The sequence below is a fragment of the Lacerta agilis genome, chromosome 7, assembly GCF_009819535.1.
Source record: "Lacerta agilis isolate rLacAgi1 chromosome 7, rLacAgi1.pri, whole genome shotgun sequence".
Taxonomy (NCBI): domain Eukaryota; kingdom Metazoa; phylum Chordata; class Lepidosauria; order Squamata; family Lacertidae; genus Lacerta; species Lacerta agilis.
The window spans coordinates 6162735-6190620 of NC_046318.1; the positions used below are offsets into that span (position 1 = coordinate 6162735).

The 27886-nt window shown below is 44.3% G+C and overlaps 1 protein-coding gene and 1 long non-coding RNA gene across 3 annotated transcripts; one reads left to right on the plus strand and one right to left on the minus strand.

Annotated features, from left to right (window-relative positions):
• Positions 1-5449: 5449 nt before the first annotated feature.
• LOC117049359 lies at positions 5450-7856 on the minus strand. Its single transcript, XR_004426970.1, has 5 exons — positions 7049-7856; positions 6725-6946; positions 6272-6492; positions 5793-6009; positions 5450-5545 (listed from the first exon to the last, which is right to left on the minus strand). It is a non-coding gene; the product is annotated as an uncharacterized LOC117049359 (long non-coding RNA).
• Positions 7857-8199: 343 nt separating this feature from the next.
• On the plus strand, positions 8200-27574 carry DELE1 (DAP3 binding cell death enhancer 1). 2 transcript variants are annotated; one of them, XM_033154257.1, is made up of 11 exons: positions 8200-8327; positions 8418-8529; positions 16509-16584; positions 16732-16867; positions 17095-17235; positions 18598-18659; positions 21884-21977; positions 24371-24513; positions 25565-25726; positions 26338-26455; positions 26595-27574. In XM_033154257.1, the coding sequence occupies exons 1-11, from the start codon at positions 8276-8278 to the stop codon at positions 26840-26842; spliced, it is 1344 nt and encodes a 447-aa protein (XP_033010148.1). In that variant the 5' UTR covers positions 8200-8275; the 3' UTR covers positions 26843-27574. The 2 variants fall into 2 exon arrangements, with proteins under 2 accessions (XP_033010148.1, XP_033010149.1); XM_033154258.1 differs by lacking the exon at positions 25565-25726.
• The last annotated feature ends 312 nt before the right edge of the window (positions 27575-27886 follow it).

Consider the following 27886-nt stretch of genomic DNA (forward strand, 5'->3'; position numbering starts at 1 on the left):
TGCTCTCCCTGCCGCCCAAGTTCCTCCCTTTGCCCCCCCCCCTTGCCCAAGGCAGCTCCTGTCCCCGAGGCGGAGGAGGAGTACGCTCACAGCAGCGGGCTCCCTCAGCCTCCCTCCCTCCCTCCCGCTGTTCTGGGAATATTAACACGTTTGGAGGGCTTGCCTGTTCCTGGCGTTGTGTTGTCTGTCATTCCTTCACCCCAAGTTTTAAAGTTACTTTACTGCTCTGAAGTTGGTGTTTCCCTCTGTCCCCCTTTTTCTGAGCTGTTTAAAATCCCTGCTTTTCTACTGCTAGCAAAAATATCTCCTGGGTTGGTGTTTCGCAGCATCCTTTTACCTGCCGCTAGCAATTACTGTTGTTCAGCCCCTCCCTGCCTTTTGCTGTGTTAAAACCACCAGGTCTCCTTGTTGTGGCTTCTCCCTGTTCCTTAGTTGCTGTTTTGCCCAGCAGCAATTAACCCTTTGTTTTCCATTTTCCTGCCTTCAAGTCTTTATCAAGTCTGCATTCAAGTCTGGTGACTTCTTTTTCAGTGTATCTGAAGAAGTGTGCATGCACACGAAAGCTTATACCAAGAACAAACTTAATTGGTCTCTAAGGTGCTACTGGAAGGAGTTTTTTAATTTTTTTAAATGAATTTCTCAATGCATTTAAAAATGTTACTTTCCTGGGAAGGATTTCCCAGGTGGGCTGGCGATGATAATAAATACTCATATTGTGAAAATAATAAAAGGTGGGCTGGCGATGATAATAAATACTCATATTGTGAAACTGTACAGCCGGAGACCATTTCAGGCAATTGCCAACTCATAGATCCTTTTGGACCTGGAAAAAGGCAAAATGGGTGGAACAGTGGTGGGGCAGGAACAAGGCATAACAGGGCAGAACGGGGTTTGCAAGATATAAAAACGACTTCAAAATTCCTGTCCATGAACCTCAGCATTGACCAAGATGCTACATAGTGACCTTCATAGGAATCTGTGGCTGAAGGGGCCAGAGAAGGGTTAAAAAGGCAATGCATTGGGGAAAACACCCCCCTCCCAACAACCTGGAATCAAAGAGGGAGGGGAAGGAGGGAAGTAAAGCTCCATCTCATCCCTCCCAGCCCAGGTCCATGCCAGGTGGGGGAAACAAGAGAAGACTAGATGAGCAAACTTGGCTCTGTTGGAAGAGGGTGCCAACCTCTGTGGCATCCCCCCTTGGCAGAGTGGAGCCCACTCCCCAGTCAGCCAGGTAGGGAAGGGGGAATTGGGTAAGGCGGGTAGAGGGGCAAATGGCCCTAAGGATGGCTGGAGTGCCCCCCCACCAGCTAGGCTGGGAATAACTGGTTGTTTCATTTTTTTCTAATTCCCAACATTCCAGCTATTTATTTAATCTGCAAATAAAGCAGGGGGCGGAGTCATAGCTCTGTGGCAGAGCATCTGCTTTGATGCAGAAGGTCCCAGGTTCAATCTCTGGCATCTCCAGTTAGGGCTGGGAAGTGGGAAAGACTCCTGAAGAGCCACTGCCAGTCAGTGTGGGCAATACTGAGCTAGATGGACCAAGAGTTTGATTTTGCATAATGTGGCTTCCAATGTATCTATGTCTTAAGGGGAGGGTCATCCCCTTAAGTGGTTAGAACACCTTGCACCCTAATTTTCCTCCCTGGCATCTGCATGTACGACTAAGAATCTCCCCTGCCTGAAACCCTGGAGAGCTGCTGCCAGTCAGTGTATGCAGTACTGAGCTAGATGGTTTGACTTGGGGAAAAGTACATTTCCAGTAACACAGTCCATATTTGTTTGTTTGCTTGTTTTCTTTATTTACTACATTTATACTTCTCCATTTCCCCCAAGGTGTCCAAGGAAGTAAACATGATTTTCTTTTCATGTTTGTAACAACTTTGCAAGGTTGAGAGAGGACAACTGGTCCAAGGTCATGCAATGAGCTTCTTGGCTGAGTGGGGATTTGAACCTGGGCCTCAGGTCCGACCTAGCCCAACATTCTTAACTGTTATACTTCCCTGGCTCTCTTATTTGCTTAATCCTATTTTTTTCATGCTCCTGCCAACCTAGCAGTTCGAAAACACGTCAAAGTTCAAGTAGTTAAATAGGTAAACAGTGTTTCTGTGCACTGCTCTGGTTCGCCAGAAGCGGCTTAGTCATGCTGGCCACATGACCCGGAAGCTGTCTGTGGACAAACACTGGCTCCCTCGGCCTATAGAGCGAGATGAGCGCCGCAACCCCATAGTCGCCATTGACTGGACTTAATCTGTCCAGGGGTCCTTTACCTTTTACCTTTTACTTCAAAAATACAAGGAAGACACTTAATTTTCCAGTAAGTGAGGAAGAAGAATGCCAAGCAAACTTGAGTAAATACTACTGGCTCACTTGGGCTTCCTATGGACAGAGGACTCCAAAAAGTTTGAGAAATTCTGAAGCCAACCCCTGACAAATCTGTTTCCAAAATGTTTATGTAAACATCAGATACTGTAATTCTGGAATGAAGCTAGGATTACTTTTACTCATAAAACATATCAAGGTAGTTTAAACCAGGAATGGGTAACCTTTTCCATGAAGGGCCATTTCTCAGGGGTGGCATACTAGTCGTGGGCAGGACAGGTGCAAAAAATGGGTGGGGCCCCTCTTTTTCTGCCAGTTTAACAAGGGACACGTGACCTGAGGAAATGAAATATTACTTTTATAGAGGGATAACTTAACCAGAGTTGTATCACTGGCCTACCTAGCTCCATAGTGTCTACACTGACTGACAACAGCCCTCTGGGATTTTTATGCAGTCCTATTCCAGCATACCTGGATATGTCAGGGACTGAACCAGGGACCTTCCGCATGTCAAGCAGATGTTCAGCCGCTGACGCCAGTTCTAGAGTAGACCACACATTTAAAGCACGTGACTTCCTCTAGAGAATCCTGGGAACTGTAGCTCTGTGAGTGGGAAGCTACAGTTTCCAGGATTCTCTGGGTGAAATCATGTGCTTTAAATGTGTGTTGAATGTATGATGTGGGAAATGGGAGGCGCCCTCCGGAGGGATCTTTGTACTCCGGCGCCGGATATGCTTAAGATGCCCCTGCACCTAACCTTACTACGCCTCTGGTTATTGCCCCCTGCATCACGGGAGTCCTAGGCCCATGTCATGCCACCCCGCCAGCCAAAAGGTCGACAACTCTGGGAAAACGGGGGGGGGCGACCATGGCTTGCCCCCCCCTAGTTTTGATCCTGGGTACGCCCCTGCGCTTATCTGCACATGTTTAAGCTTGTCAACATTGTTTTTATGTTGTGATGCCCAAAATTGGACACAGGACTCCCAAGCGTGGTCTGACAAAGGCAGAATAGAGTGGTACTATTACTTCCCTTGATCTGGACACTATACTTCTCTTGATGCAGCCTAAAATAGCATTAACCTTTTTCTTTCTTTTTTGCTGCTGCATCACACTGTGGACTCATGTTAAGCTTGTGGTCCACCAAGACCCCTAGATCCCTTTCACATGTACTGCCAGTAAGCCAGGTGTCCCCCAACTTCTATTTGTGCATCTGGTTCTTCCTGCCCAATTCTGTCTTCTGCAGCATTAGCTATCCCTCCCAGTTTGGTGTCATCTGCAGATTTTATTAGCATCCCCTCCATTCCTTCCTCCAAGTCGTTTGGAGGAGCCCAAATCAATTAATTTCATAAAATTTCTCTACCGCTGGATTGTAAATCAACCACCACCTTCAAAGTAATTTACAAAATGGGAGATATTTCCTTTGACCTGTTGCTAGGAGCAAGACTTCACCCTTAGACCTCCTCATCCCCCTGTTTCTTTCTGTTTCTGCCTAGTGTGTTCTGCCAATAAACAGCTTTGCTTAGATTGCAAGGAAGTGAAATGTTATGAGTTTGTGGGTGCCAGACTCCTGTGTCATGAGTTTCTGGGTGCCAGGCATTGAACCCCTGGACATTGAACATCTCGGGAGTTGATCTAAGCCTTGTTTAGATGTACCCCAAGCTCTACATTTGATTATTGGCTATTAAAAACTAGTTGAAACCATTTTATTTCATTCACAAAAGAATTGGAGCGGTACTATTGCTTCCCTTAATCTGGACACTATACTTCTGTTGATGCAGCCTAGAACAGCATTAGCTTTTTTTTGCTGCTGCATCACACCATTGACTCATGTTAAGCTTGTGGTCCACCAAGACCCTTAGATCCTTTTCACTTTTACTGCTACCAATAGTAAGCCAGGTGTCCCCCATCCAATATTTGTGAATCTGGTTCTTCCTGCCTAAATGCAAAACCTTACATTTGTCCCTATTGAAATTCATTTTGTTAGCTTGTGCTCATTCTCCAATCTGTTAGGGTCATTTTGAATTCTGATTCTGTCTTCTGCAGCAATAAATACCCCTCCCAGTTTGGTGTCATCTGAAAATTTGATGAGCATCCCCTCAACTCCTTCATCCATTGAACATCGATGTTCCATTGAAATCCATTGAACAGCGATGGGCCCAGTAGAGATCCGTGCGGCTCCCCACTTGTGGCATTTTTCATGGAGGACAAAAATGTCCAGGACATTCCCTTTTTATTATTTATGATTTTCAATTTTATACATTTCAATAATTTTACAATCATTTTAACATTTCAAAATTCTACCTCCGTCCCTCTTTCTGCTGTTCCTTAAATTTATTTATTTTTATATTTTCTGCATATCCAAATTAACTTAATTTGCTCATTTATTCATCTACTTTAAATATAAATACTCTTATAATACTACAGGTTATTACAATGTTCTTATCTGTTCACAGTCTATTTGTAAATATTCAAGAAACCATTTCTATTCTTTTGTAAGCAGTTGGTTATCTTGATTTCTTGTTTTTCCAGTAAGTATCACCATTTCTGCATATTCCGTAAGATTAGGTATCCATTCTTCTTTCCTTGGGACTTCTTCTTTCCATTATTGGACAAGTAACCCAAGAGACCACACTGGAAACTCATGGTGTTTTTTAAATATATATATTTTTACTGTATTTATATAATTGGGGGGGGGGGACTGGGTCTTGGTGGGAAGAGAGCTGTATTGGAGCTCCTGGTCTCACTGCTGTCGCTGCCTGGAAGAGAAAAGAAGAGAAACGATTCTTAATATTTTCATTTATTATTATGTTGATAACCCATCTTTCTGCAATGATCTCAAGGTGGCTTACTTTATTCTACCTTTCTCCCTTCCTCATCCCATCCCTAAACTCTTCTTGAATCAGGGAGCTGCCTCCCCCCCCCCCAACAGCAGCCAGATTCTCTCTGGCCTCCCTGTTCCTGATTAACAAAGATCAACACTCACCATCCATATTGGCATCGGTGGCATCCATTCACTGGTTGTACGGCCGTAGATATATGATTCTTATCTTCATTAACTCCTCCTTTTCATTTTTAATTACATTTACTTCATCGTCCCATTTGTAACGGAAAAATCCCAGGTACACATTGATGTGGAGATATTTCTACCTCCTTCTCCTCACAGACCAGGGGATTGATCTTTGGCATGCGACAGCAGGAGACCAACAGCCCATGTAGCCTTTGAAACCTAGGGAAGAAGAGGGAAAATAATCAGGAAATGGGTTCTAGATACTTCCTTGATACTCTCTATCTAACAGCTAAACTTACTTTCAGAAACCTCTTTTGGAGAGCAAATAGTTGCTCTTCCCAAAGTCCTCACCCCATCCCTAAACTCTACTTGAATCAGGGAGCTGCCTCCTCCCAGCCCCCTACCCCCACAGTGAGTCAGATTTTCTCTGCCCCCCCATTCCTAATGAACAAAGATCAACACTCACCATCCATGTTGGCCTCAGTGGCATCCATTCCCTGGTCGTACAGTCTTACATATATGGTTCTTATCTGCATTAAGTTCTCCTTCTCATTTTTAATTACATTTACTTCATCATCCCATTGATGTGGCAATATTGCTACTCCTCCTCCTCCTCACAGACCAGGGGATTGATCTTTGGCATGCGACAGCAGGAGACCAGCAGCCCATGTAGCCTTTGAAACCTAGCGAAGAAGAGGGAAAATAATCAGGAACGGGGTTCTAGATACTTCCTTGATACGCTCTATCTAACAGGTAAACTTACTTTCAGAAACCTCTATTGGAGAGCAAATAGTTGCTCAAATAGTTGCTCTTCCCAAAGTCGTCACCCCATCCCTAAACTCTCCTTGAATCAGGGAGCTGCCTCCTCCCAGCTCCCTACCCCCACAGTGAGTCAGATTTTCTCTGCCCCCCCCCCATGCCTAATGAACAAAGATCAACACTCACCATCCATGTTGGCATCAGTGGCATCCATTACCTGGTCGTACAGTCTTACCTATATGGTTCTTATCTGCATTAACTCCTCCTTCTCATTTTTAATTACATTTACTTCATCATCCCATTGATGTGGCAACATTGCTACCTCCTCCTCCTCCTCCTCACAGACCAGGGGATTGATCTTTGGCATGCGACAGCAGGAGACCAGCAGCCCATGTAGCCTTTGAAACCTAGCGAAGAGGGGAAAAAATCAGGAAATGGGTTCTAGATACTTCCTTGATACACTCTAACAGCTAAACTTACTTTCAGAAACCTCTATTGGAGAGCAAATAGTTGCTCTTCCCAAAGTCCTCATCCCATCCCTATTCTTGAATCAGGGAGCTGCCACCTCCCCACCCCCCACAGTGAGTCAGATTATCTCTGCCCCCCCCCCATTCCTTATGAACAAAGACCAACACTCACCATCCACGTTGGCATCGGTGGCGTCCATTCCCTGGTTACACAGTCTTACATATATGGTTCTTATCTGCATTAACTCCTCCTTCTCATTTTTTAATTACATTTACTTCATCATCCCATTGATGTGGCAATATTTCTACCTCCTCCTCCTCCTCCTTACAGACCAGGGGATTGATCTTTGGCATGCGACAGCAGGAGACCAGCAGCCCATGTAGCCTTTGAAACCTAGGGAAGAAGAGGGAAAATAATCAGGAAATGGGTTCTGGATACTTCGTTGATACTCTATATCTCTGTGCTGAATTTGGGGCACCTGGCAGCTAAACCTACTTTCAGAAACCTCTGTTGGAGAGTACAGCAAGCAGTTGAACCCACGGAGGAGAGGATCTTGTCAAAGGACCCTTCAAAACTGGGAGATGTCCTTCTTGCGACGACGCCCACAAGGGGGAAGGCAAGCCATTTCCCTCAAAGCATCTAAGGTGGCCCTGAGGACCACCTTCAAAAATAAATCTAACCACGACCTGATTCCCTATGTTTCTAAATCTTAAGGGATAGCCAAAGAAGCAGAATGCGGAAAGAATAAGAGATCCTACTTACAGGTGAGATGAAATTTTCATTTTTCAGAAGACACAATTCATGTAAACAACCTCTTTTCTTTGAACTATCCTCAAATAGTTGCTCTTCCTAAATTATCAGCCAAGTCACTCAGCAGGTAGACATGTCACAATGGAGGACATGACCCTGTTACTGTAGCTATCATACTTAACAATTGGCATTATTCCCCTTTAACGGGCATTTTTCAAATATATCTTTCAGTGGGTTAAGCAGTTTTATTCTATTTATTTAGAAAAGATCCAGAGCTGGCTTTACAAATGCATTTCTCCGCTCTGTATTCTGTGCTTTTCCTAATTTCTTGTGCTGCAAACCGCCCCCTGCCAAGTTTGGGTGAAGGGTGGTGCTGTATAAATTCAATAAGCCGCATAATCATAATAATTCATCTCTCTCTCCCAGAAAACTCCCGCCAAGGCACCCCAAACTACGGCTGCCATTCGTCCGGGTTTTCCTGTCACATCCGCAAAACGGGCAGGGAAATGGGGTGTTTTTTGCGGAATCGGCAAAACCCGGACGTATGGCAAGGGGGTTGGTTTCCTTTTCTTTTTTTCTTTTGAGGAAAAAAACCCTTTAAAAATCCGAAAAGGCCAAAAACGTTTTTATTTTTTTGCTGGGGGGAGCTGTTCCCCCCCCCCAAAAAAAGCTCAACATATCTGTCCGGATTTTTTTCACTTTGGGGGACTATGGCAAAGCCCGATGAAAAGCCTCGCCGTCGCGCGCAGGCGCATTCGCGTCCTGAAAAACCGTTGCAATGAATCCGAGCGGTCGGCTCCAAGGGCGCACGCGCAGGCTCCTTCCGTTGCTCCCGATCCCTCCCGCCCCGGCCTCCCAAGAGGAAGGGGAGGGGCATCCGGAGCTCGACGGAGAGCCCCGGAAGTCAGCGGCTCGTGGGCGCGAGCCTGACGCAAGCCGGGCGCTCTGGCGGGGACGACGAGGCCCCTCTCTATGGTCGCCGGGACGATGCTGTGGCGGCTGCTGTGGAGCCTCGGCCGGGGAGGTGCGTCCCGTCTCCGGGGCGGAGGGAGGGCGCGTCGGGAGCCTTTTTTGCCCCTCTCCTCATCTCTGTCTCTTTCTCTCCCGTGCGCAGTGAGGCTCCCCGGAGGAGGAGGAGGAGGAGGAGGCACCGCCGCCCTCTGCCGCCACCGGCCTGTAGGCCCGGCGAGGCCCTGTGACGGAGACCCCCCGCCGACCGAGGACAGGTGAGGCGCCCAGACCCCGCCGCACGCACCTGCAGCCGCGGGTGGGGGTGGGGGCTGTCATTGTCATTAGCACAGTTATTTATTGGGACTTGGGAGCCGCTTCATCTTGCCCGCAAGCAGAGGCAGACAAAATAAAGCATCAAGCAGGGCTGACAGGAAGAAGCCCACCTGCTTCTGAAAGGGGCGAAGGGCAGCCGGAGGCACCCCTGGCTGCCCAGGGAAACGGTGGCGCCAGGTGAGCCTCTCTGGGTTACCTGCGCAGGTGTAAACAACAACACCCCCCCCCCCCAGGCCTTAAAAAGCTGCTGGATAAACTTCATCCGTTATGTTAATTCAACGAGAAGAACTTGTAACTGGGTTTTGATTAAACGTGCAAGTAATAGGCCACTCTTTTTGAGTTTTATTGGGGTATCGTCTTCCTCAGCGGACCATGCAAACCACAGGTTTTGGATGGTGCTGGTTTATGGAACCAAAGAGGGGCTCCAAAAAAGTTTGGGAACCAACCAATAAAGCTTTGGCTGTTACACAGAGACTTCAGATAGAGAAGCAACATCAGAAACACAGCAGGCCTGCCTGTGTGGAAAGAAGTGAAGTGCTGTCGTTTCCTTTTAATCAAACTTTGCTCCTGTGTGGGTGGATTTTGAAAAGGCAGTGAAAGTAGAAACTTAACTACAGTAGGTTTATCCTTGCTTGCAATCTGAAACATGTTTTGGGTTGGATTGCTTGTGGGAATCTAAAACAATTACTGACAGAAAAAGAACCAATTTCCTATATAGTCAGGTACTATATCAGTGGGGCAAAAGAAGAAGTAAACAACAGCAACAATTTTCTTGTTTATTTCCCCAGTAATATATATAAAATATATATATTAAAACGAAAACCTTCTGAAATTGGACTAGATAACTAGCAGTCGTTTATTACTGTACGGTAACCATTCAATGATAGAATGATCTCGATACGAATCCATGGCAGTCCTTTTAACATCACAGTAATCCAAGTTTATGCACCAACTACCAGTGCTGAAGAAACCGAAATTGACCAATTCTATGAAGACTTACAACACCTTATAGAAATGACACCAAAGAAGGATGTTCTTCTCATTATAGGGGATTGGAATGCTAAAGTAGGGAGTCAAGAGATAAAAGGAACAACTGGCAAGTTTGGCCTTGGAGATCAAAATGAAGCAGGGCAAAGGCTAATAGAGTTCTGTCAAGAGAACAAGCTGGTCATCACAAACACTCTTTTCCAACAACACAAGAGACGACTCTACACATGGACATCACCAGATGGGCAACATCGAAATCAGATTGATTATATTCTCTGCAGCCAAAGATGGAGAAGCTCTATACACTCAGCAAAAACAAGACCTGGAGCTGACTGTGGCTCAGATCATCAGCTTCTTATAGCAAAATTCCAGCTTAAACTGAAGAAAGTAGGAAAAACCACTGGGCCAGTAAGATTCAATCTAAATCAAATTCCTTATGAATATACAGTTGAAGTGAAGAACAGGTTCAAGGATTTAGATTTGGTGGATAGAGTACCTGAAGAACTGTGGATGGAGGCTCGTAACATTATACAGGAGACAGCAACGAAAACCATCCCAATGAAAAAGAAATGCAAGAAAGCAAAGTGGCTGTCCAATGAGGCCTTACAAATAGCGGGGGAGAGAAGACAAGACAGATCCTGAAGTTGAGGCTCCAGTACTTTGGCCACCTCATGAGAAGAGAAGAATCCCTAGAAAAGACCCTGATGTTGGGAAAGATGGAGGGCACAAGGAGAAGGGGACGACAGAGGATGAGATGGTTGGACAGTGTTCTTGAAGCTACTAGCATGAGTTTGGCCAAACTGCGGGAGGCAGTGAAGGATAGGCGTGCCTGGCGTGCTCTGGTCCATGGGGTCACGAAGAGTCGGACACGACTGAACGACTGAACAACAACAACCATTCATGGCTGAAATAAAGTTATAAGGCATGAATTTTGTGCTGTATAACTTTAGACTACGTTTGGATTGGTAAGAACAACTGTTACTATTCTAAGTGCAAAAGAAATGATGGAAATCCATACAGTGGTATCTTGGTTTGCATAAGTCTTGGTTTGCAACCTTTTTTTTGGATTACAACCCCTTTTTTGGATTATGTACAATTTTTTTTTGGAGGTCCCATTGGTGAAAGCGCGCCTTGAGTTACAACCTGTTTTGGTTTACAAACAGACCTCCGGAGCAGATTATGTTTGTAAATCAAGGTACCACTGTATTTTTGCAATTTTTCTTTTTAAATAGTATCACAGCTGTGGCCTTAGTAAAAACAAGTTGGCTAGAAATGATGGCATAAAATTGTGATTTGCAATAGTGAGGAGATTGATAAGAAATGTATAATTTTAGTTTGTTCGTTTGTTGAAGGAGACCTGGCTGACCAAGATTGACCCACAGGACAGAAGTTTCTCACCCCTGGCCTAAACTGACACCTCACAGCAAGCCCAGAATCTGGGCAAAACCAGGCCATAAGGCAAAAATGGGGAGCCACAGGCTCTCTCTGGCCCTTGGGACTCTCCCCACACCACACCCCCTGGCTAGAATGTGTCCTTGGATTTTTATCATGCTTCGTGGATGGAGGATAGAGAGGGATGTCTGAGTGTATGTAAATACAAGTCTACTGTACAACCTTAAAGTTAATATTTGTTGCTCTAATTTTGTACTGGCATTTCCCCCCAGAATGCTACCTAAAAAAGAATTCATTTCTCAGGCTGAAAACAGATACTCCATCCCAGCCCTAACCTGGGCTCTTTTCAGCATTAGTTCTGTCCTGCGATATTCATGATGGGTGGCTCAAGCAGTTGTCCAGAAGAAGAGTTCTTGTTTGCCTGAGGCTACATTCTTTAAAGCAGACTTCCAGCGTTCTTAAAGGGAAATACTGTATGTGCAATTTATATTCTCAGCGTGTGATTGTAATGATCAAAGCCATTTTTTCCCTGGAACAAGACTTTCAAGCTAATGCTCATTTTTCAGACCGCTTTGGCTTTGGTTGCAAAACTGTTCAAATAAAGGGCTTTAAAAACTGCAAAGTTTATTCACCCTGGGGGTTTTTTGTGCGGGGTGTGGAGGGGGGAAACCTTTGCTATTTCAGATGGAGGACTTTTCACATGAGGGCTCTTCAACAGAGTGTTTGCTACCTTCACCTTAGTGTAGCCAAATTTTGGCAACTGTAAAGTGATCAGGAAATATTGCTCACTGCAGACACATAGATTATCAATATAGCTGTACCAAGGATTGTGTCATTTTAATATCTTTGGGAGTCATATGGAAATAAAGCTTTAACACTTTTACCTTATTGAAGGAGCTGTTCTGAGCTTCTTGTCGCCTCTGCTTTTATGACTTCTGGTCTGCCCAGCTCCACATTACAGGTGTTTCAAAGATGAATTTTGGGCATAGTTAAGGGTGGGTTGGGGGAGCTAATGTGCCTTGGAAGAGGGCCAAGTCTCTTCTTTCTCTTATTTCAATTATCCACCTTGTTGTGTTGTATCAGTTTTAAGCTCATAGAATTGTGCCTGCAAGCCTGATATTCTGCCCCAACAAGACATAGGTCCAATTAGGAAACTCACAAATAGGAAACGTACCTTTTCCTCAATTTTTGTTCAATCCAATTTCACGTGCCTTTTGTAATAATATTACGGTAGACACATACACACAATGCTCTATTGACATTTGGAAAAAATGGCAGAAAAAATACTATTCGTATATTCACTACTAATGCCAATGAAGTACTACAGTATTCTAAAGCTAATGACCTTTCTATTTAAAAAAACATTATTTTGACAATCAAAGGGTTATTGTTTGAAATATTTTTACCAAAATTCATATTCAATCGCAAGAAAGCAATTAACATTGGCATTAAGGAATCTTACCTGTAAGATGGCTTCATGTTTATCAACTTTTAGTTCTATTGCAAGACCCTATAGTCCACTCTCATGCCACTCATCTGTTCTCCTAATGGAAAGGTATTTGTGGTAGCAATGGTTAAGAGCTTATTGATTTTTTATTACGAGAATTTAAACAAGTTTAAAATCTAATTGGGAGATGAACCTGAGGGAAACCAAAGATGAAGCTACCTGGTCAGGAATGTGGGGGGGGGGTCCCTTTAAATCTAACACTGTTCTTACAACGGAACAGGCATTAAAAAATAGCTCATAGGTGGTATTTTATACTGGCCAATTTTTCTCTTCGGAGTCCTACCATTTGTGCTGGAGAGAATGCAGTCAACGGGGCACATATGTGGTGGGAATGTCCAAAACAACAAATATGGTTTGAGATATAAGTAGACATTTTAAAAATTATTAAAGACCATATTCAGTTTTCTCCAAAACTTGCTTTACTCTGGATATTTGAAGGAATAAAGGACATTAAATCCAAAGAACTGCTTACCTTCCTGATTTCTTGCAGTAAAACTGTCTAAATTTTGGAAGACACTTTTGATTTCAATATTACAAACTAGTGGAATAAGATTTGGAACTTCCCTTTTCAGGAAATAATAATAATTTAACAACAATAATTTTATGATTTATACCCTGCCCATCTGGCTGGGTTTTCCCAGCCACTCTGGGTGACTTCCATCACATATAAAAACAAAAAATGTCAAACATTTAAAAAAAACCAGAGATGGCATTTAAGATTCCTAAAGCGAAAGGCAGAACCAGGGTCCTTCATGACAGTCTGGTGGGGAATTTTTAGACTTTGTTAAAACCTATCAAATATCCACCTGTTCCAACAGCAATTATGGACCTCTGGGTCAAGTAACTTGCTCCATACTCACCTTGGCTGGAAGAAACGCAACCATAATCCTTCTCCTCAACATAATCCTTTGACCCTCAACTTCTTAGTTGTCAGCTTAACCGTACTGATCCTTTATATAATAATATAGCAATATTATGAACAATTGTTATTGCCCTATGCCTCATGTTTGTATTTCTATTAATGTATATGCAGAATATTAGTTTTGAAACTTAAAAAATTTAAAAAAGAGCTATGCCTGCCAGCTTTCCTTGGAAAACAGTGCCCACTATCACCACACAATTCTTTTGTAGCCAGAGGAGCTGGTCATCCATTCCAGTTCTTTTTCCATTGTTACCTCTACACATACACTCAGCAAGGAGCTGTGGCCAGTCCTGGCTCTAATGAGTGTACCTGCATTATATATCTGTTTTCAAGCAACTCCCCATTAATGCTTTATATTTTTAGATATGTTTTCTTTTTTAAAGTGATGAGTTGTGAAAGTGGTTTGTGTCCGTGTTTTGCCCTAGAATCTGACCCTATAAGAATATTGCTTTGATGTGGTCGCTGGTGCATGTTCTCAGATTAGCACCCCATGTTCCAAGCATAGCCTAAGTCCCACTGCCTCCCTGAATCCCTGAGGCACTTGTGACAGCCATTACTGATACAGATCTAATAACACCGCAGTTCATAACAGGGTCACAGGTTATTAAACAGAGAAGACTGAGGAATTAGATTTCAAGACTTTAATAATGCTCCAAATGATAGATGTAAACCACAAAATAAGCTGTAATACAATATTCCCTCATCTTACATAGGACTCGGATCCAAGGGTTTCACGCAGTGCTATTTTTCTAGAAAAAGAGGTGCTGTAACTCACCATGAATGCCTCCCTTGTTCTCCTATAATGGCATTGCTGCCCACCTGAGAGGTGACGGAACTGAGTTCTGGTGAGTTCTGGCTGAAATAAAGCCCAGGTTACATCAAGCCCTTGGAGCTGCCCCATGGCTGGCGAGTAAGGAGGTGGGTTTGAGAGCATCCCCAGCACTCCCGGATCTGGCACACTGAGTGGGCCTTGCTCAGCAAGCAAAGCGTAGAGCTTAAAAGCTTTTTTCACACTGGGTAGCCAAAGCAGACCTGGGGCGTAAATAGCTCTTAAGCTCTCCACCTTGCTTGGGGAGCAAGGACTGCTTGGTGTGCTGGCATGAGACACCCCAAAAGTCAGATTGTCCCATGATATCTTGTGAGAGTATTCCAGAGTTGGTGTGCCAAGTGGACCCAGTTCAAAGAGATCTCTTAAGCTCCCTGCCTTCCTTTGAACTTTACTTGTGTGGTTTAAACCACTCTGCCTTCAACTGCGTATTGTTGAGATTGCGCGAGTCAAATGCATGTAAGGTGCATGTACTGTTCTTGGATTTCTCAGTTAATCAGAACTTCCCCCTTACCCTTTGGGGCTTCAAGTGGAACATTGCACGTGTAGGGACAGTTTTTCCAGGCCTGCGGTTGAGTCCATGCCTTCCTGTCTCACCTGTGGGATACTGTCCTGTGGATGGGGGTTAGTGTCTGTGGGAGACACTGCTCCCAGCTGTTGGTAGAGCAGAGTGTTAAAGCAATACACTTGGACCAAGACACAGTGTTCACATATAGCACAGTGTTGAAAAGTAAGTGGTGCATGCCTCTGTGTGTTTGTTTGTGTGTGTGTGTGTAATAATAATAATAAATAATAATTTTTTATTTATACCCCGCCCTTCCCAGCCAAAAACCGGGCTCAGGGCGGCTAACACTAATTAAAATCACAGCAAAAACATAAACACAATCAATTTAAAATAACAGATTAAAATACAAATTTAAAAATTCAATATTAAAACTGCAGTCTCATTTTCAAATAACCCACCAATAAAAGAATGAAGCATAAATACCAAACAGAAACCAACCCAAAGGCCAAGTGGAACAGCTCCGTCTTGCAGGCCCTGCGGAAAGATGCCAAATCCCGCAGGGCCCTGGTCTCTTGTGATAGACTGTTCCACCAAGTCGGGGCCAATACTGAGAAGGCCCTGGCCCTAGTTGAGGCCAACCTAGCATCTTTGTTGCTCGGGACCTCCAAAAGATTATTATTTGAGGACCTTAAGGTCCTACACGGGACATACCAGGAGAGGCGGCCCTTTAGGTACGAGGGTCCTAAGCTGCATAGGGCTTTAAAGGTCAGGGCACATGCAACTGCACACGGGGGCAGCTGCAGAAACAATACCTCGTAGCATGGTGGCTGCCTTTCTTTGTTTACCTCTGTGGGGTGCTTTCTTCCAGTTGTGGAGGTGGAGTGGGAGTTGCTGTTGAATATTTGTGTCTAGAGTTCCAAGGCAAGTCTGTGTTCTAGTTAAAGGAATGTGCTCTGACAGGCTGCTTTGTGCAGAGTGCCCTTTCTCCCTACATACCATCACCCTTGTGTGTTCTAAGTGTGCACAACCTGAGGCAAGAAAGTAATAGCTCCAGCATTTGAGTTATCTCCCTCTGTGGGGTTCATATGCTGCTGGTGGTATGTTGTAACTGTGTGCTGGTTTGCATCATATTTTACTGCATCAGGAGGGTGGCTTGAGCTGTAGGGGTGGGCAGAGGTTTTTTGTTTTGTTTTTCTCTCTACTGAGGTTTTTTTAATAAATTATTTATTTAAAGTGTATCTCATCTTCTGCTGCCATGGCAGGGGGGCGGGAAGGGGTTTCTACCATATCCAGCAGATCATGAGTACAGAATTGCAATCTAAAATCCAAAATATTTTTCATCATCCTCTAGAAATCTGCATTTTGCTCCAGCTTGAATTACATCCACGCTGGAGCATCAGGCTTACACAAGTTCACAGATGGAACCATGTCCTCGACTCAATACATTGGACACTTGCCCAGAGCTTCCAGTGCTATAGTTCTGGATCCACCTAACACTAAATTTAAGCTAAATATGTTTGGGGTGAATAGTTCATAGGGGGAAAAGAAAATTGTTCAGTTAACTTTTTTAACCCTCTTTACATACAGGAAAAACATAGATGAATATTGATGAAACCTGGGTGACAGGTAACCCTGTCCACAAGAAAAGGTGGTGTCTGAGTGCAGATTATGGAGTAGGTCACACCTAGCCTTTTCTCTAAAGCTTTGTAGCAGGCTGAAATAAATGCAAGCTTATTTTCTGGTTTCCATATCCATTTTCTTGTCTTGTCCTTCTTTCTGAAGCCGGCATGGTAGGCACCATCAGCACAGAAGTTGTGGATGTGAGAACCTCTTGCATCACTGCACATCCTTCACCTTGGTAAGTAGGCCTGGGATGATTGCATGGTAGAAGAGAATGTTCGCTTTGGGGGCAGAAGCCAGGGTGTCTTTATAATAGGAACAGAGTTGTATATAGCCTTTAACAAAGCTGTTCTGATAGTCCCTAATCCTTGCTCTCCTTTGTTAGAGTGCCTTGGCTGTTCTTGCTGTGGAGTTGGTGAATCATGTTCGAAGGCTGAGCTCTGTGCAACCAGGTGGAGGAGATGTTGGGTTTTGCCAATTGGAGGGTCATCTTGCTGTTTTGCCCCAAAGTCAACATTCAGGTAAGCTTGCTAGGAAATGGCACAACTGAGTAGAGCATCATGTGCTGGGAAGAATACACTGTGCTCGCACACGCACACACACTTCAGCTATATGTACTGAACTTGAAACTCCAGCAGTAAAATTGTATCAGAATTGTAAAGACTCCTAGATGTTTGAAGATCTATCTTTGTAAAATAGGAATTGAGACAGCATCCTATGTACTTTTAATATGTTTCCTCTCCTTCAGTCCTTCCCACAGCCCCTTCTGCTTGCTCCAGTGGGAAAGAGGAACAACATTTCTTCTTGGGAGACGACTCCGGCTATGCACCAAAGAATCCATCTAGCAAAACTTCACAGCCAAAACACTATCAATATGTTTCAGAAACAGGTACAGATCTTGATTTTGGAAAGCAAAGACATGTCAGAAGGCATGGGGTAGTGGCCAGTTGCAAAAGAGGACAGGGAAATCAGCAGCTCATGCAAGCAGCCTGTTCTGAGGCAGAAGCCTGGAGAGAATTTGGCTTGGCTTGCTTTGTGGGACATGGCTACCTGAGATGTCTCTGGTTAAACAGGAAATTTAGTTGTGGGCTTTCCAATCAGTAGCTGCTTTATGGAACTTTCCAGTCAAGTACCTTGTGTTTCAAAAGCATTTGATTTATTTGGGTTGTTAAATAATGGAGAAGACAGGTTTGAATGAATATAGCACCCTTATTTTCATTCTTTTAATGAAAGGCGAAAGTGGGACTTTAAAATGTCTATAAAAAGAGGAAGTTTAAAGTCTTGTTGAAACAAATTGATGAGCAATATAGTCATCAATAAACTATTAGTAACCCAAATAGCTGCAATTTAAGAAGAAAAATTGTTTACATTAATTGCCTTCTGGCCATAGGTGAATGGGAATATTAAAATATATTTGGGGTTCTTGTAATCAACAGGTATTTGGATCATTACAAAATCTCTACAATCCAGTAGAGAGAGTGGGTATTGTACAGTAGCCTTGTGGCTAATGTGAGAGAAGTCCTGTTTCTATGAACCAGTGAAGTTCCCTTACTGATTCAAGCCGTTTAGCCCAGTACTGTCTTCTCCAGGTGGCAACTGTTTTCCAAGGTTTCTGCAATAGCAATTCCCAGCCCTCCTCTAAGATCCAGGGGTTGAACCTGGGACAGCTATATGCAAAGCACATGTTCTTACACTAAGGTAATGTGGAGGCACAGGAGCGTGCCCATCTAATCACACAACTGCTAATAAGGAACCCCCTTATTAACCACAGGTTTCATCCCAGTCTGGTGAGTTTTTGTGGAGACAGGCAGCAGTATAGGCCTAAATATAGTGCTGTACCTGACTGGGCTCTCCTGCTTCTGTCCAGATGCGTCACAGATTATTGGTCCTTATTCCACTTTCGTTGCTACCCATGCTGTGCAAAGAACAGCTCTGGCCACATTATTTATTTGACTGAGTTCTCAAAGATGAGCAGAATGACTATTGAGTCAGCATAGACCTATTTAAATTAATGGATATGGTTGAGTTAAACCTGTTAATTTCAGTAGGTTTACTCTGAGTAAAACTTAGTTGAAGGGACGTAGAAGAGAGCTGTCCACTGTAAGGCATATCACAAAATATTGCTGATTTAACAGAAGAGTGGGAGAGGAACTGCAACTTCCAGATCTGTGCAACCAGGACTATGGCAGGGAAGGCAATTCTGTGTTGAGGCCCAGACTGTCATTGCCTTACCTGTTTTCTTCTTTTGCAGGGGACATCCTCTTCCTATCCAGCACAGGTTCTGAACCAGACTCGTGCCTATTACGCTTGCAGGTAATGCCTCTTTTCTCTTTGTGGGACTTGGCTTTTAGCATGAATTTAGCTCAGAGTTTCTGAAGTATGAGATAATGAGCTAGGGAAGGGTCTTTAATTTTTCGAAAGCGTGAACACACTCTCTGCATAACCTTGATACCACTTGCCGTATTAGTATCATGTGGATTTCATGTGCATATAGGTCCACTTCAGGGACATCTGTGATAGCTTTGAGACCAACTAAATTCAGGGTAGAAGCAAAGGCGCATATCTTAATGTTTGCTTTGGAACTTCTACCTTGACATGATTGCCCAGTGAGAGTAAGAAATGGATATGCCTACATAGATTGAGCTATAAGGCACCACAGTCTTGGGCCATGATCACAAACATGCACATGTGAACAACACCAAACCTGGAAGTGATCCCAAAAGTCTCTAAACACTTCACTAAAAGGGCAGAATGATGGCAGAGCAGAGTGGAAAAGGGGGGCGCTCAACCGCACTCCACCAGTGCTCACAGGGGCCAGGGACGGGTGGATAATTCCTGGGTCCAAATCTGGAAGTGCACTTTTCATGCCAGAGAGCTGCATTCACATGTTTTGTACTTCTGTTATTATCAAGCAAGGCTTCATAGCTTCTGATACAAAAGCATTTTTAATTTTCCATAAGGAAGGACTAACCCATCTTGCTTTCTGGCAACAGTCCTTCCTGCCTCTTAATCCTGACAAGATGAAGAGTATCCTGTATTATATACTTCTGCCATCTGATGGCACCAAATCATTCCAGAACTGAAAATTGCTGACTCCGTAGATTTGCTGAAGATTCACTGAAAAAAATAAAACACTTACTTGGCTTCAGTAAAATTAGCACGTGCTAACTTTCTGAACTTTCTGAAATCTTCTTTTAAAGTGTTGACTTCAATGTCAAGAAATAAGGGATATACTGAAGAGTTAAGAGGGCAAAAAATAATTGTGTATACTTCACCTAAAAAAGCCCTCTAAACACCTGACAGGAAGTGAAATGTACCTCAAATGGCTATGTTGTATCTGATGATAAGAGAGTCTCCAGATGTGCATTGCTAGCACCAGATTGAGAGAGGCTGGACTCAGTGAACCCTGTGATCAAGCAGAGCTGCTCTTGCTATAGCTGCATGTAAAGTCATGAGTGCCACAGCTGTCAGACTGAAAGAGAAGGGAATAGTGTTAAAGGTGGAACTGCCTAGACCATCTCCCCACTAATGTGGTTTTCCAGGGTTTTCCAGGCCCCACTCCCCACCCTGCTGCCTGATTTCTGTGACATGTTCCAAGTCTCTTAGTAGATCCAGGGCATGGACGTAGTATAATCAGTGGACATAGTATAATCAGTGACTTAAGAGTTGTTAGGACACCCCTGGGAAGAGGGATTGATTGGTGAACCACCGTGAACGGAATAGAAGTCTCCTAACAACTCTCAGCACCCTTAATGAACTATAGTTCCCAAGAATCCTTGAGGGAAATCCCTCCAGGGAATCTTGACTAAACACCCCAGATGCAAAATTAGTTTGATCAAGACTTACAAGAAAAGGATATTTGTTTAAATGTAGGTCAGTTAACGCACAGACATGCAACTCACACAATTGTGTGTGAATAGCACCACAATTCAGGTTTGAAGCAAACTCCAAGAGCATTTTCTTCTACTACTGCAAATTTAGCATGCATTCTAAAAAAGTAGTACAGTTTATGTGTGTAAGCAATACAGTTCTGTTCTACAATAATTGTGCAACAAACGTAACATGATAAAGAGGGAATCTGTTCTGAAGAGATGGAGAATATGATTTAAAATGCATCATTTTGGGCTTTGGGATGTCGGCGGCGTTAAAAGTGTGGCCATATGTCATGAGATACATCTGAATGTATCTAAATTTCCAGTTGAAAGAAAGGATAATGGCAGTTTTGGATATTTTGAACTGATCTCTTACACTATCTTTCTGTTGTCTGTTTTGAGTTCCCTCTTTCCAGCTGGGGCCTATTCACATGGAGCTGGTATATTAGATTATTTGTAAAGAGTACCTAATTCACAGCCAGGATAGCATATTTCATGTCACCAAGGTCTGCAGTCAAAAGCAGTGTGAAAATGCCAGGACAGTCACTTGTGACATTTGTCAGTTCGCACCTCTGAACTGCGAGGTCACTGCTATGGCAACATTCTGACCAGCAGTTTCCCAAAGCCCAGTGACAGCTCTACACTTAAGGAAATGACTCCACCTGTCCAGTCTCCTGCTGGAGCATATGATTGTCAGTATATTAATCTTGATATTTTCAGCAGTGGTAGGAAATCAGACTTTGTGTTCAACACAAGTGGGAGAATGAAATAGTTTTTATCTGTCCACTTGCAAATTGCCACGGTTGCTCCAGAAAACCATCCACTTCTTCCTCTTTTATTTCCGTGATCCTTAGTTTAAGAGCCATTAGGAAAGGACAGACTTTTAATTCTCACTCCAAATGTCTGGTGACTGTAGGATTGCCACACAGCATGAGCATTTCTTTGGTACAGAACAGAACAGTAATTGTGGGCAGCTTTAGAAATTCTGAAGAAGCAACTGCTTCTGAGCAAGTTTTCCTGGGACAAAGAACCTGGGTTCCGAGGAGGGGCTGAAAGATTCCTTCTCTGCCTTTGCATCTCCCCACTTATACGGGGGTTATTCTCGGGTAGTTCGCATATACAGACAACAACTGATAATAGGATTGTCCAAATGATGTGTGATTGCGCATATGTTCAGGCGCTGAACCTGGAAGTAGCCGCAAAACATCATAAAGATGTCACAAAAGGGGCGAAGCCTGCAGGTTTGGAATGTGTCCCCCGCACAAAATGCGGATTTCCTATACGTGAAATTGCATATAATGGGGAGCACCATCTAAAAAGCCAAACTCTGCCCCAAATCCGCCAAACTCCATCACAATCATCTCTTCCAAACTTCCTTTCTCAAACTGGTGCAAAGGCTCCTGGGATTGCAGTTGCAAAGGCTCATGCGTTTGCTAGCCATTTTCTCACTCTTTTAATGCCTTTTTTTGTAGTTTTCCCACTCTCTTCAGGCTGTTTTTGTGCCTTTTACAATTTAAATTGGTGGATTGATTTCCTGGTGCCATATGCATTCACAAATGCATGTAGGTGGGGAAGATGCCTGTAATGTGAAAGCTAGTGCAAAGAGAGGATTGTCCACAGATGGGTAACCTATAAACAATTTTCATTTTTGCCTCTTCTGTGCAGGGCAATCTGGAAGAGGAGTCGTCTGTTGGTGAAGCTGCTTCTCAAATGCAGCAGGTGTTTCAAGCCAGCATTTCCGTGGCATCAAACATCCTTGGTAACAGCTTATAGAGTTACTTAGCCAGTCTTCTTCAGGCAGGGGCTTCTGTCTTCTACTGTGTCATAGACCTGACAGAGATACTAGGGGTTTAAGCCACTCAATTACATTAAAAGGGGCTGTAACTCAGGCCCAGAGAAAGGACTTCTCTAGCACAGCATTCTGTAGGTCCCTTTCCTTTCAGTTTTATGCAGTTTACTCAGTCCCCTAAGTATTCTGCATAGGTTTATCTTGTAACATCTGCTGGGAGAGCAGAGCGGTTTGTTCTGGGGTGCAGTATGAACTCCCTCTTTGCCCCCTTTTTATATGGCTAAACCTTTCCTTGGTCTTTGATTAAATCACCTTGGCTTGCTCCATTCTCTTGGATGACCCAGTCTAACCTGGTATAAGCCAGTTATCTTGTCTATTTGGAAGAACGTCTGCTGTATCATATGCTACCATTGATACGCTTGGACATTTAAGTTATAAGGAGGGAGGAGTAGAGTCTCAGGGATCATCCTTTGGTCTTTGCCACTCAGTGGGGATGGAATAAAGGATCTCTAGGCTCCGTTTCAGCCATGACTACTTCTGAGTGCTGAAGGAAGGGGGGTGCCTCTGTGGCAGAGGTGGCTAACCTGCAGCCTGCAGATCATCATACACAGCCCTCCCTAAAAGGTTTTCTGTGGCCCCTAAAGACTCCCCACCCCAAAGGTTTTGGTTTTTAATTAAACTGATCCAAACTGTCGTTTGAACTGTTCCTGAACTGTCTGCTGTTTTCATGGAATTCCCAAAATTATATTTGGTCTCCATATTGCTTCTGCAGTCCTTCCATAGAATAGCTGGCTCCATATGCTGAGCGTTTCCTCAGTGCACAGTAGTCTTGGTTAGCTTTCAGAAACCCTTTCCTACTGATGGCTGCCCAAGAGAGACTTCCACTACTGTTCTCAGGAATAACTGAAGTGCCTGTTCTCCTGGATCATCTCTTTTTGGCAGCCGTTGGTGACAGCTGATTGCTGCACTTTAGAGCCAGCAGATGAAGGGCTCATCCAGACTTGCTTTTGTGCCACACTTTCTAGGCACAGGCCTGTGCTTTAAAGTGCTGTGTCCAAGTACTCCCCCCCCCCCGGTTCTTTCCCCGTGAAAACCCACTCTTAACCTCTGAATCAGAGCAAACAGCAATCCGCAGAAAACTCAAAATTGCCATTTGTTCCGCTTCAGCGTTAAAAGAGCAGGTTTCTGCAGGAAAAGCACTGGAGGGAAGAGGAGTGCTCAGACCTGGCACTTTTAAAGCACAGACCTTCGTCTAGGAAGTGCAGCACAGAAAGAAGTGTGAATGATCCCTGAGCATAACAGCAGCAGGGAGAAATTCAAAAATCCAATGAGCCTCAAAATACTGTGGAAGCTTGAAATAATAACAAAGACAGTTAACATGCTGGTCTGGGCTGGGGAGGGAATGAATTAATTAAAACCATGATTTATAAACCTTTATAGAGTTTTTTCTTTTGTGGAGAGGGGTTGCGGGGAAGAGGAGATGGAAGAATTAATAATGTGATTTGCACTGTCTTGAGGGGGGAAATGAATTAATTGGATGAAATGAATTAATTGCCCTATCTTGAGGGAGAAATTGATTTATATGAGTGGAAATAATAATTAATAATTTTTCGCACACTGTCGGGGGGGGGATAATTTGTGCACTTTGGATTCAGTCATGGCCATTTTTGTGTGCAGTGCCGGAGGGGTGGCCATTGGGGGGGGGGTAGAGAAGGCCTGGGGAAAAGGTTCACCATCACGGCTCACTGGTTTGTGGCAATGATAGAGAGCATGTGTTGAATCCAGAAAGTCCCAGGTTCATTCTTCAGCAACCTGCGTTTTCAAAGGGTCTCAAGTTAGAAGGCATTGGGGGGGGGGGTTTCCTCCCAAAGAAAACTGCTGCCCTTGAGAGTAGATGTCGAGCCTAGATGTACCAAAAGTGTGACTTCATACGAAAGAGCTTCATAGGAGCTGTGCTTTAAGGTAGTTTCTTTCAATGTGTGCCTGGGTACATGAAATGACATGTGAAACATTTCCCATTTAAGTAATGAAAAGCATTCATCCCGTGACAACTAGATAAGTAGGTGAGAGTGTGGTGCATTTGAACATTTTTTCAGCAGTGCTTTTTTGCAACAGCATCCTGTTTCACCATTGTCATGCCCTGCCTAGTTAAATAGATTAAAGGAAGAATTCACAAAAGTTACATGACCAGCTGCTTGCTGTGTAACTGTGTCCAATTTTTTTGCTCCGTGCCATCTTAAGTACCTGAGTTCTGCTCTCTGCGTGTTTTTAGCTGTAATGAATTTGTATTCTCTCTTTGATAAAAGGTGCAACCACCATCTCTGGTTAGAATTTGGACCACTGTTTTTACATTACTTTCCCAGGGCTTGAGAACATGCATGACAAGCAGTGGAAAACGGCCTTTTCCTGCTTCAAGCTGGCTGCAGATCAGAACCACAGCAAAGCCCAGTTTAATGTGGGATTGTGCTACGAACACGGAAGAGGCACCAAGAAGAACGTAGCCAAGGTCCTCTATTCCCATTTGTTTCTTGGCCTGTGTGTTGCTGCTGTGCACAGGTGGGAAGGAGAGTGTTGGGCAACTTCAGTGTGTGCCATATGTGTTGGGAGACATAATTTGTTTCTCTTCCCGAGTCACAAGTTTTAACCCAGAGACCTGCAGTGGGATACTTGTTGCAGTTCATCACACACATTGGATTTGTATGTGAGAGTTCCCAGAGTCAATCCCCAGCATCTTCAGGTAGGGCTGGGAATGTTCCCGGCCTGAAACCCCTGAATGCATCTTCCGGTCATTGTAGGTAATGCTAAGGTGGATGGTCTGACTTTGTATAAGGCAGCTTCCTGAGTCCCTTTATCAGATTTTCCCAGATAGTCTTCCCAGCTGATCCCAAGAGAGCATGGCTATCCCTGTAATACTCACTGTCATAAGAAACTAGCAACAAAACAGCTTTATGTGCAACAGAAGGCTAGAGTAGAGCATTTGCCATAACAATGGAGGTGGGGGTAGGGGCAGCCATTCCAGTTGCAGCAGTGACCCAGCTCATCTCTTGCTCCAGGCTGCCTGAGCTTCCTTTGTTTGTGTCCTTGCTCAAAGGGAGATCAGGCTCTAGGCAGGAAATATTATCGGTCCTCCCAAGTTGTGCCTTTTCCAAGTGTTCCAGTACAAGAGAAACTTAGTTTATTCAGTTACGAAGAATCTTCATTATGCCGAATCTCAAAAAGAACCTCACTATAGAAGAGCATTATGCAACTTGTGCCTGCAGCTTAGTCAAAAGCTACCCTGTAAGGAGCCGATGTTTTCACTCAAGAGAGCTAAAACATTCAGCAAGAGAGGGAAAGATGTCAGGGCTGTCCAAAGGAGTCTCCAGCTCCTGCCCCCCCCCCCCCCGGCATGTTTTCCAGTTTGCAGTAGTTCTTCCTTGCAGTGGGGTTGGGGCTAACATGTCAGGCCACTTTCCTGCCAATCGTGTGGGACTGAAGCTGGCAAGGAGGAACACTTGCTTGTCTGGCAGGAGCACCGTTTATAGGATGTGTAGTAGTGTCCCTGTTCTCTCTTCTAGGCAGCCTTCTACTATCAGCGGGCAGCTCGCCAGGGACACCCCATGGCCCAGCACCGCTACACTCAGTGTCTCCTCCGCCACTGCCCCAGAGCAGACAACAAGGGAAATGTGCAGGAAGCCGTGAGTTTGTTGGACGAAGGCGCCGTTGGTGGGCTGACAGAGGTGAACATCAGCTTGGAGAGTTATGGCGTACTGTTTTGAAGTAGAAGTAGGCTGTTCATGGGTGGCATGAGAATGCCTTCCTTTGCTCTTTACAACTTAGCTCTTTGCCATGCTTAGGTGAAGTGGTGCTCACCTGGCTCAGTCAAGGCATTCTGCTGCAGGCTGTGCAACTAACCCCTCCTCTTGCTTTCCATTTGGCCACAAAGACAAGATCCATGAGCTGCTATGCCTCTGTTTTTCGTGGGCTTTGTTTGTTCCTTGATAACTATTCTTCAGTTCACTAAAACAAATGGCAGCCCAGCATCTGCCACAATCTAGGTAATTTTAAAGTGAACATAAGCCCCGGCAGCTGGGCTTTTCTTTTTAATTATGCATGGTGATAGATCTGGCTTTGGAGAATTTGCAGGTTTTTTAAAATGCAGTGCATGTGGAAAGGCCCAGAGCAGTGTTTACAGCTTAAGCATGGTCTTTTGCCTTGAATTGGATGGTTCTAAAATAATAATATACTGCATTTCAGGTGCATTGGAGTGGATGATTAATGTTCTTTATACACACGTACTTGCATGTAGGATTCCTCAAGCAGCTTTCATTTGTGTGTTTGATATGAAAAGGGCACTGGAGTCTCCCAGAACTCACCGACAGCAAGACAGCATTACCAGGAAGCAGCAGCTGCCGGCTCCAAGGCTGAGCAGGAGAGAATCAAAGTAACGGCACAGGAGGAGATAGCAGGTACTGAGTTGCGGGGGTGTCTGCCTTTGGTGAAGTTGGGAGGGGGCGCGGAATGGTGTGGAAATGGTGCTTACTGGAGAATGAATGAAATGTTGGCTACTACAGTTATGATAATTATGTGATATTCTCTCTCACTCAGCAACGCAGATCCGGGACCAGTCACCACTGGCAGCAAAAGCCTCTTCATCCAGCCCTTGTCTTCAGCTCCTGGATCAGCGGCCGGCTTCTCACTTTGGACAGCCAGCTTTTGGCCTGCTTCACTCCTGGAGCACAGGAAGCCTTAGGGATGCGGCAAATAGCTCTGCAAGCTGCATGCCTACTACAGCTTTCCCAGATAACCTCAAGCTGCAGTCCTTAGCATGGTCTTCAGGAGTAGCAGTTGGATAACATGGCTAATGAGAAACTTTCTGCTCTAGATGGTGGCTGCGTTACTGGCTGGCACAGTGATCCTTTTAAGAGACAAATCACATGGGCATAGCCGGCACCTGTTTCCATCTCTTCCTAAACGTATAGCTTCTTATTTGACAGTTTCCCCGCAGCATAAAGAACGATACAATGGAAGCTATCCATCTAGGTAGCATCTGATTGTGAATGGAATTAGGATACGGGGCCCCTGCTGAGTGACACTTGCACCATGGAAGCAAATGTTGCATCCGCAAAATGAACATGGGGAGCCTGTAGACTGCAGTTTTGAGGGCCAAGTCTTGAAGCACTTGGTGCTGAAGCTAAGCAGATGTGGACATGCACATCCCATGTAAAAAGGGGATACAATCATAAATGGTTTCTGAAAATCGGGCAGGCAATTTCACACTGCAGTCAGAAATTGGGGAAGGAGTCTGCCCTAGTCTTTAACATGATTTGAGCTTACTGAATTTGTTAATTGCACAAGGAATTCTGCTGCTTACCCCCCTGTATTTCAGAAAGGAAAGGAGATTTTTAGCCGCGTTTCAGAATCTTAAGGGAGCGAAAGGACCTTCTCTCCAAATGGAAGGAAATTTTAATGCAATAGAATAAAAACAGGAAGTGGAGTTTGGGAAGTAGACTGAATAATTCAAAGAACAGACTTTGTTTCCTGAGAGTTTTATATTTATTATAAATAAATAACGGACTCAAGCAGCAGCTTCTAAATTTCATTGTTGTATAAAAGCTTGGTAATAGGTGAGCAGCACCTGCTGGAGACTCAGTGCCTGACCAAGAAGCAGCATTTCCTTACCTTAGCTCCTGCTCCCACTCAATCCATTCATAATAATTAAATAGTGGCCGGGGGGGGGGGGAGGGCAGGGAGCTTTATGCCCCAGTTTGCCTTTCGTTGTCCCATAGAGGTATGCCGATTTCCTGCAGCAGGGATGTCGTAAAAATAAAGGGGACTGGATGCTAGTAGCAGGTATGGAAGAGGTGAAGGTCTCCTTGCTACTGCAATTGCCAATTCTG

Coding starts and splice junctions, on each gene's coding strand:
- DELE1 (XM_033154257.1), top strand. CDS start 8,276: ATGGTCGCCGGGACGATGCTGTGGCGGCTGCTGTGGAGCCTCGGCCGG. Junction 16,585..16,731: donor ACTGCACATCCTTCACCTTG/GTAAGTAGGCCT, acceptor CTCCTTTGTTAG/AGTGCCTTGGCTGTTCTTGC. Junction 25,727..26,337: donor CCGTTGGTGGGCTGACAGAG/GTGAACATCAGC, acceptor TGATATGAAAAG/GGCACTGGAGTCTCCCAGAA.